Source organism: Drosophila rhopaloa, unplaced genomic scaffold (genome assembly GCF_018152115.1).
Source record: "Drosophila rhopaloa isolate 14029-0021.01 unplaced genomic scaffold, ASM1815211v1 contig_115, whole genome shotgun sequence".
In the NCBI taxonomy this organism is placed as follows: Eukaryota; Metazoa; Arthropoda; class Insecta; order Diptera; family Drosophilidae; genus Drosophila; species Drosophila rhopaloa.
Genome location: NW_025334990.1, coordinates 3,232,462 through 3,242,096, shown reverse-complemented (window position 1 = coordinate 3,242,096; position 9,635 = coordinate 3,232,462). Strand labels below are relative to the sequence as shown.

At 39.7% G+C, this 9,635-nt stretch overlaps 2 protein-coding genes across 2 annotated transcripts; both read left to right on the top strand.

Annotated features, from left to right (window-relative positions):
* Nucleotides 1-310: 310 nt before the first annotated feature.
* On the top strand, nt 311-2,268 carry LOC108038075 (glycerol-3-phosphate dehydrogenase [NAD(+)], cytoplasmic). The gene is made up of 7 exons (XM_017114792.2): nt 311-599; nt 660-866; nt 1,270-1,458; nt 1,508-1,691; nt 1,802-1,955; nt 2,018-2,110; nt 2,171-2,268. Exons 1-7 carry the CDS (start codon nt 381-383, stop codon nt 2,199-2,201), a joined length of 1,077 nt encoding a protein of 358 aa, XP_016970281.1. The 5' UTR covers nt 311-380; the 3' UTR covers nt 2,202-2,268.
* A 2,916-nt stretch (nt 2,269-5,184) lies between these two features.
* LOC108038076 (kinesin-like protein Klp59C) lies at nt 5,185-7,337 on the top strand. The gene has a single exon (XM_017114793.2). The coding sequence runs from the start codon at nt 5,315-5,317 to the stop codon at nt 7,205-7,207; it is 1,893 nt and encodes a 630-aa protein (XP_016970282.2). The 5' UTR covers nt 5,185-5,314; the 3' UTR covers nt 7,208-7,337.
* The last annotated feature ends 2,298 nt before the right edge of the window (nt 7,338-9,635 follow it).

The following is a 9,635-nucleotide window of genomic DNA, read 5'->3' as shown; positions in this document are numbered from 1 at the left end:
TATGCTCAGACAGACAGCAAAATGTACTTACTATTAAATGACTTTCTATTGGTGCAATTTAATAAAAAACACTTTAATGGACTTTAAATAAAAGCGAAAATAAATAATGTTCTTAATTACTAATCCATACAAATGTGCTAAATGAAAATTGACATTTAATCGAAATGCCATCAGCAAATTTCAATAACTTATTTATGAAAGTTTTGTTATAAACGCTAAGTCATTTGTATTAATAAATGATTTATAAGCTGTACAAAATTTGTATATTGAATATATTTGATGTTTAAATATTAATACCTTAGACATTTAAGTCACTACAACTACACAATAAACAAAACAAAAACAATAATAAAATTACGTATAATAGTTAGCTAAAGAAGATGGACAAAATAATGATTTGCATCATTGGATCGGGCAACTGGGCAACGACTATAGCTCGGAATGTGGGCAGAAATGTGATAAATTCGCAAACACTTGATGAAAGGGTGCCCATGTATGTGTACGAGGAAATATTTGAAGGTCGTAAGCTCACCGAAATTATTAACACCACCCACATAAATGCCAAGTATATGCCGAACTTTGAACTACCGCCAAACATTGTGGGTGTAAATTGGTTAAAACCGATTGTCCAATTTGTAATATTTCATTTCCTTTGGCAGGTGGCCGTTGATGACATTGTGGCCACGGCTAGGGATGCCGATATTATAATATTCGCCATTCCGCCGACTTTCGTCAGCAGCTGTTGCAAAACTCTATTGGGAAAAGTCAAGCCCACGGCCCATGCCGTTTCTCTGATCAAGGGATTCGAACGCGGCGATGATGGGCAGTTCGTCCTGATATCCCAAATAATTATGCGGCAGCTAAAGGTTGTAATCAATGGTGTTATTTTATTAAGATGGTCTGGCTTTAGAAATAGATATAATATTTAAATAGGTGATATATTTGATAACATATGAATTATTTTAAGCTAAAAGGGGTTAAGCTTAATCTGGCTTAACAAATGTGTTCATATTTGTATTCACATTTGCAAGTATTTTAAATATCATTAAGAGTATGGCTAAAACTGAGGTATCTGATGTTAGTTGGTTTAAGATCATAAATGGGTTCATTTAACAAAAGAGGACATTCTTCAGATACTATCATTATCATTACATATTATAATAAATTTCTATTTATATCAAAATTGTAAACCTAAATTTTTAGTTATATTTTTTTTCGTATAGATTTTGGTTATGTATTTTATTTATTTTCCTTTTTATTGTCTTATAGATTCCATGTTCAGTCCTGGTGGGTTGTAACTTGGCCCACGAGATAGCTCACGATCACTTTGCCGAGGGAACAGTAGGCTGTCGCGATCAGAAGTATTATCGAGTGCTGCACGACATCTTCAAGTCACCCACATTTCGTGTGGTGGTCACCGAGGATGCAGACTGTGTGGAGATCTGCTCCACTTTGAGGGTAACCCTTTACAATAAAAACATGCTATGACTCAGTTTCTTTTTTACAGAACATAATTGCTTTTGCGGCTGGCTGTTCAGATGGAATGGATCTAAATGAAAACACCAAAGGCGGGATTATTCGGAGGGGATTTCTGGAGATGCTTCAATTCGTGGATGTTTTTTATCCGGGTTGCCGAATGGGAACCTTTTTTGAGTCCTGCGGAATATCCGATTTGGTCACCAGCTGTTATGGTATTTAAAATATTTTAAATTTTAATGAAGATTCAAGACTTGTATCACTAATCAAAAATAGTGTTACGTTTGTATTTAGTATATTTATATTTTCATTGTCATTTCCTTAGCCAATCGCAATCGCAAGTTGGCAGAAGCATTTGTGAGGACAGGTAAGCCTCTAAGTGAACTGGAGCACATCCTTATACCAGGACATGAGCCACTCGGTCCAGTGACGGCTGAACTAGTGCATCACATGCTCAAAAAGAAGGGCTTGGAGGACAAGTATTGGATACAATTAAATTCGCCTAGCATTGACCTTAAAGTAATCCAACATTCTTTCACAGATTTCCGCTTTTCACCACTGTTTACAGGATCTGCACTGGGGACTATCCGCTGCACCGCCTAATGGAAACTCTGATTAAAGCACGCGAGGACATGTAAGGAGGATCTCTATGGAAATATTAGCCGATCTAGTAGTAATAATTCCATCCCTGCAGCTTTCACCCGCTTCATACTTTCCAGCTCTGAGGGGCTCCTTTCAATGTTAAATAAGATTTAAATAAAACAGATTCGGAACCAGAATGCAACCAAACAATTTGCTTTCTTACCGTTTTAAAAGTGGGAAAGTGGAGCACATGCGGTTGGGCTTTGTCTCGGATATACATAAGTACATATATATAAACTATTTGCCAACAAATGCGGCAGGACGCTCCGCTCGATGTTCAAACAAAGCCCCTCAACATTTGTATTGTGCGTCTTTTCTTGCTGCAGTTCAAGTGTTCCTTTGCGGAGAGTGCACTCCATTGAATGCACCAACGCTCCGAGCATAACAAAAAACAACGGAAATCACTTCAGTCGGGGATCCGGATGCGGATGAATGGAAAAGAAAGCCGCCCGCTTTTCCATCTCATTGTTTTCGATGGCTCAACTATAAATTTATGTGTGTTTCTCTGTGTCCGGTAGTTTTCTCTTTTCTTCTCAGCATTGTATTGAGGATGAAGTGCTTTCCAATCCGAATTGAGGAAATGGGAGCAACCACTGGAGGACTTGTCGAGATCCCTACTGGGGTTCAGTGAACTACCCAAACAGGGCTCTATATGTCAACACGATTTATTGAGCCAGTCTACGAAATAACCCGGAACGAAAACATCAATATATGAGTCAGAGCTCTAATATAATATTTTTCCCAAAAGATGACCAACAACTCATCTGATCTCGTCCAAGAAAATCAAAAGCCAATAATGCAACGACGTCTATTCTATGTGCTAGCAGTAGCTCCAATCATCATGTTACTGATTTGGATCCTAATCAAGAAAAATGAACCAACTCTGGAAAAGAGGGCTGTCGTAGGTGATCAAAATGCTCATACATCTGGACTCGGGAACGTGCTAAACGAGATTTATTACTATTTCTGGAAGGATGAAAGGCCCAGCACTAATGTGAAGCCAAAAAGCTTCATTGAAAGAATCTGGAACAATGTGAAGTCCTAAACTCGTATGTCCAAAAATTAGAAAAACATCTTATATTACACATTACTGATTTTTGCAGGCTTAATTAGAAAAAAACTAAAAAACAGCGGGGAGTTGCGGTTGCCGAATAAAAATCAAATACTTCGAGAGTGGGAGACGGGTTCCCAATGCAGACGAGATTAATTACAATTTTTGAGAGGATAAACGCCCCAAAACTGAAGCTCAAGGCAAATCCATCGGCTATATTAAAAACCATCTGGAATTACTATATCATACATCAGTAAAACAACTCCACAAATGTTACATGCGAATTATTTTGTCAACATATGACACACCTTTTATTCTGTTCACTGTCTGTAATAGTCAATTTTGAAATTATTTAATAAATGTTTTATGCAATTAATTTAGTTTTCGGCTTTTCGATTTTGCTCTCATTTTTTCAGGCATAATTAAATCAAAGCAACAAAGGCGGTAATCATCGAGCAGGGGGTGTGATGCGGTGGCTTGATTGCATCCGGATTATGTAAACGGATTAGTTCAAATGTCGAAATTGTCCAAATTGATTACATTAGCAAACAACATTTAATCCGTGCCGAATGACATTTATTGTGGATGAATGCTTTCTGTGATATATTTTTAAATAGCGTGCACGTGTGAAACAATATGTAAATTATTTATTATTATGTTTTAATATCATTGAAACTGGTCGAGAGGCACATATTAGCAGAAAAAGAAACGAGAGATAAATGCACAAAATATATCGAAAGATTATTCCGATGAAATCACTTTCTTCATTAAATATGCATTTAATTTTTTGTAGAGATGCCAAAAAAATTATTTTATGCCACATTATGCTCACACAGTCCAATGGCTCTTCAATTTATTTCGAATTAATTTTTATAGTAAATCTGAAAAATGTTTTCCATTTCAATTGCTTTATTAGTTCATTTTAGATTTGCAGTTTAGGCAAGCATACAGCAAATATTCAGCTTACGTGATGCCCGGGAGCAGGTGCAAAATGGGATGCTAAAAATGACATGGAAATCCCCGAAACCAAATCAAACTGTCCGGTTCGGTCTGACTGCGGCTAAACAAATATGCCTGGGGTACCGGGCAAACAGAAAAAGCTATGAAAATTTGCATATCAGGTGGGGACCAGAAGTGCCTGGCTTATTGGCCCATATCTTGTTGCATTTTGCAGTGTGCTGTGGGTTAAAAAGGATTGGGTTTCGGGTTGCAGTCGCCTTTGCTGATAATTACACGGTAAATTTGGTAAAATGTGACGTCAAATAGCAAACGAGACGCCAGTGAAGGACCCAAACAAGTTGCACGTAGCTTTTAGCAATGTATCTATGCATCCCGACACCCATACATTCGTTGGCGAAAAACACAGATACGCCGGTACAGGATCCACAGATACACCTTTGCTCAGAGGCAGTAGCGCAAGCACTTCAAAAAATAAATAACAATTTGGTACGTTACACACGTCTCGGCTTATGCAAACGTATCTGCAACTTGTCCCTCTCCCTCTGCCTCTCCCCATCTCTTTCTGCATTCATATGCCCATCTCTTTCTACTAAAAGAATGCTTCATTTCGTGACCACCCACTTGGCAAATAGAAAATACACAGGACATGTAGGACGCCCGACGAAAGAGGCTCTCGGAATGGTGTTGTTTGTTGATTCGGTTATTGTTGCTGTCTGTTGTTTGCCCTCAAATTGAACAAATAGCTAAAACAATCATCGCTTGAATAGATATCACTCGGGTGGTACAGGGAACTCTGATAAAGAGGATGGAAATTTTAAAAATATATGTGTGCTTTCTTTTATGGCTTAATTCACAGTGAAATAGTAGGATAGTACCAGGCACAGATACATACCTTTATCATCATCCAGAACTTTTGTGTTCTAATTGTAAGGAAGTAAATTCAAAATGAAATACTATGATTTATGTAACATTAATATTGCCATGTATATTTTTTTCGAATTTGTTTTTTCATTCTATTTACATTTGTTTTTTTAATCATTTTTATCAGGCAAAACACAATATTATAGTAGGAATCTATGGAATCGGCCTAAATATTATGCATATTTGTTTGGAGAAAATTTATAGTTACTGGAATAAATTGATTGTAGAAATCGGAGCAACGTATTCGGGGATTGGGATTGTGCCATGGACCAGCTGTCGATCAACCAAAAGGTGTTTATCAGACGATCCGATGGCAGAGTTCACTTGGCAGGCATCATCAAACTGGAGGGAGGTTCCAGTAATCTGGTGACGGTGGAGTGGCCCGAAGGACTTACGATGCGGGGTAAGGAACTGCCACTGGATCTGGTGGTACTGATGAATCCCCAGATCTTTGATGCTCCCCGCTGCAGCGGAGCACTGGCCAACCAAACGGCCTCCATACCTCCACGTTCCAAGAAGCAACGGATGACGGCTGGCAGTTTTCCACCACGAGTGGTCACAACCAAGCCCCGCCAGGTGCCACCTGGTAGCACCTCGATTCCAAATCGACAGGCTAATGTGGTGATTCAGGTCGATAACATGCGAAAACAACGGGAACGAAGGAGGGAACTCCAAAGCCGGGTTCGTCAAATGCGTGAGAAGGCAAAGAGCGAAGATCCGGGGAATCCCGACTGGGAGATAGCCAGGATGATACGCCAGCAACGTCTCCAGACGAAGAGTCATCCTGTCAAGAGCCGCACTTCGGAAGGTCCCACCAAGGAACACCAAATAGTGGTTTGTGTGAGGAAGAGACCACTGGGTCGCAAGGAGCTGGCAGATCGGGAACTGGACGTGGTCAGTATTCCGTCGAAGGACATGTTGGTGGTGCACGAGCCGCGCAAGCACGTGAATCTGGTTAAGTTCCTGGACAATCATAGTTTTCGTTTCGATTATGTCTTTAATGAGGATTGCTCGAATACCACTGTCTATGAATTCACCGCACGTCCTTTGATCCGGCATATTTTTGAGGGCGGTATGGCCACCTGTTTCGCCTACGGACAAACCGGAAGTGGCAAGACCCATACGATGGGTGGACAGTTCATCGGAAGACGACAGAGCTCCTTGGACGGTGTTTATGCGTTGGCCGCAAACGATGTGTTCAGCAATCTTACCTCAACATCTTATGTAAACTTGAAGTTGGGCGTCTCCTGCAGTTTCTTCGAGATCTATGGATCCCGGGTGTACGATCTTCTGATGCCGGGCAAGCCACAATTGCGGGTCCTGGAGGATGGCAACCAGCAGGTGCAAGTGGTGGGTCTGACCGAAAATGCCGTGAAAAACACCGGGGAAGTACTGGCACTACTCGAATTGGGAAATAGCGTACGAACCTCGGGTCAAACGTCGGCCAATTCCAAGTCCTCGCGATCCCATGCGATTTTCCAAATTGTGCTCAGATCCTCGACGACTGAGCGTTTGCACGGGAAATTCTCACTCATAGATCTGGCTGGGAATGAAAGAGGGGCGGATAATAGTTCGGCGGACAGGTTAACCCGGCTGGAGGGATCGGAGATCAACAAATCCCTGCTGGTCTTAAAGGAATGCATCCGCGCTCTGGGTCGCCAGTCGACTCACCTCCCCTTCAGGGGCTCCAAACTCACCCAAGTCCTTCGGGATTCCTTTATCGGAGGCAAGAAGGTCAAGACCTGCATGATAGCCATGATTTCACCGGGTTTGCATTCGGTGGAGCACACTTTGAACACCCTACGTTATGCGGATCGGGTGAAAGAATTGACTGTAGAGGGTGTTGTCCCAAAACGACTGATCAATCCTTTGGCCTCAGCTTCCAGTTGCGAAAGTAGCTTCATGCCAAACATTATCAGTCAGTCAGAGAATCATAATGTCTTTTTATCTGCTTCATCCATATCGCTACCCGGTCAAAGGGTCCAACCTCAGGATAGCAGTAATGCACCCAACGACTTAAATAGAAACCAAGGAGAACAAATCCATTATTCCACGCCAGAGCGACCTTTGACCCAAAGGAATTTGCGCTCCATCAAGAAAGCTTCTTCAATGCTGGCCAAATCCCTAGCACGATTTCGAGGGCGTAACATTTCCTAAAACCCAAGAAACAAATACCCATCAGGGTCTGGACACGATTTCTACAACTATTTAATTTAATTCAATTGGATAATTTGTCAAAATTATGTGGTGAGACTTAAATACATAATAGATAACAAGAACAAATTTAGAAAATAGGAGTAATTTATTGGGAACATTAATGTAACTAGTCTATGTAACTGATTAACTTTGGTTTGGTTTTTTAGCCACAACATTTAGTAAGGTCTCCGTAAATGTAAGCCAACTATATAAAATTACGCTTCCGAATTCAGTTAATAAATTAAATGTAACCCAGCAACGGAACTCTATTGTAAAAGGACTTCATTGTAATTTCGACCAGAGTAATCTCTGCCGATTGAAGACTGTTCACCACACTTATTCCGGCGTCTTAAAGTTGCCACCACCCAACGTTCCTCCACTTTTCTGGCCCAGTTCATTTGTGTGCCAACCTGTTTCCTGGGCTTTGGGTCCTAGGCCCACTTGCATGTCCTTCAACCAACACACGTAGCGCTGGGTTCATGTGTGTGACTACATTTTCCTATGCCGAACTCAAACTAAGCGCAAATATTTTCCGCATAGTTGCGCATTAAGCCAAAAACTTACTTTTTCCTTTCAGTTTTTCTGTGGTTTTTTTTTCGTGCAGAAGGACGGATGTGGGAAAGTGGAGAAGTGGCTCCTTTGACAGCTGTCAATATACAATATTGGGGATTATGATGGTGCCAAGACACGTCTTACGACAAAGCTTTGTGTCAATATATTAAATTATGGCTTAGGGCGGCTTTTCCTTAACTCCCCGCCCCTTCCGCCCTCTCGCTTAACTTTTTGGCATTTTTCGCGCAAATCCTCACATAAATGCTTAAGGCTGAATGAATATGGATGAAGCAGCAAATTTTTTCTTATTCCTGCGCATTTGACACTAATTGAAATCGGGAAAAATGTTTCTAAAAAGCTGTTGTGTCTGGATAATGCAATTATTTAAATTAGTTTATTTTCTAGATCTTTTCATTCGCTTCTCCTTTTAACTAATATTGCTTATACGCACCGTTGGACGTCTAAAAATTTAAAAAGCACACTTAAAAGAATGTTTTAAACAAATAGTCAATATTTTCTTGATTTTAATTAATACTAAAGATTTATACTGGTTGACATAATTCATTGTGTTTGTATTTATCAAAACAACAGAATGTATTTTCCATGTATGCAAAACGTGTTATAGAATTTAAAGTTTAAATTAAACTTAAATATTTTATAATTGCAAATATTTACGGCTTACAAAACTGCCATTATATATAGACGGTAATTTAATTAAATATTTTGATATTTCGTATATGTTTGTGTATATGTCACTTTCGAAAGCTTCCATCTTGGCATGTCAACAATTTAATGTTTGCAATTTAATTTTAAGTCCCTGCTGTCTTTCGCATCGTTAATCAAAAGCGTCTTTAATCTTATGTCAAGTTATGTAAATAAACAATTACGAGCATTTATGTATGCACACTCACAGAAGCGTACATACACACACACACATACGCACACAAGAGTACAAATTTTGCGGCTTAAAGTTAATTCATTTCGCAAGTGTTTACCTAACCTGGCATTAAAACGGCTAGGAAGACATACGCCCACGGGTTGATGGGTCTGCCGAAATTCCCGCCCTCGTCGTTTTCAAATATGCCATTAACATAGCTACCTAAATAAGTAAATTCGATAAGCACATAGATACTCACCCACACACACACAAGCAGAGAGTAAACAAAACCGGAAGGAAGCGCGTGCAGATTCAGCGGAGTGCAAACATTTCAATTTGGGGAAACTGATAAGTCCTATAAACGTAAACTTAGCGTTGGCTGAACAAATTTTCAGAATCCCCGCCCCCAAAACTCGGAAAAAGCGAGGCGATAACTCAAACACATCTCCTGATTGAAGGCTTAAAGCATTTCGGCAGGACTGCTCCTCCATTCAGTATCGATTACTTTGTGTCTAATGCACTTTCGCATCTGGACGGCTGCTGCTCCATCGCATTTTCCCCCTTTCCTACCTTTTGAAAAGTAACCGAGACTGTTGTCCAGGAAAACTTTGCTCGCGGCAGTCGGAAAAGTGCGAGGCACTAATGGCTTCAGCTGAAAGATATTGCAAAATTCAGAGATATATAAATTTGGGAAATAATTTTATCAATTTTACTTTGTTGCCATCAATGGATAGCAAATAGTTTGTATTTTTAACATTGAACTTCAAAAAAATTTTAATTTATTAGTCAACAATCTGAGTTTTAAGTTTTGGTTTTATAAAGATGTTCTTAAAGTTTATATTTCACGAAATGCCATTGAACTTTGTGAGTTGAATGCTTTAAAATTAAATGGGATGACCCTTAAACTGTTAAACTTAAATAGTTAAATTTAGAAAGCTTTCCACTAACTGAAGGTAAAAC

Coding starts and splice junctions, on each gene's coding strand:
- LOC108038075 (XM_017114792.2), top strand. CDS start 381: ATGGACAAAATAATGATTTGCATCATTGGATCGGGCAACTGGGCAACG. Junction 1,459..1,507: donor AGATCTGCTCCACTTTGAGG/GTAACCCTTTAC, acceptor TCTTTTTTACAG/AACATAATTGCTTTTGCGGC. Junction 1,692..1,801: donor TTTGGTCACCAGCTGTTATG/GTATTTAAAATA, acceptor TCATTTCCTTAG/CCAATCGCAATCGCAAGTTG.
- LOC108038076 (XM_017114793.2), top strand. CDS start 5,315: ATGGACCAGCTGTCGATCAACCAAAAGGTGTTTATCAGACGATCCGAT.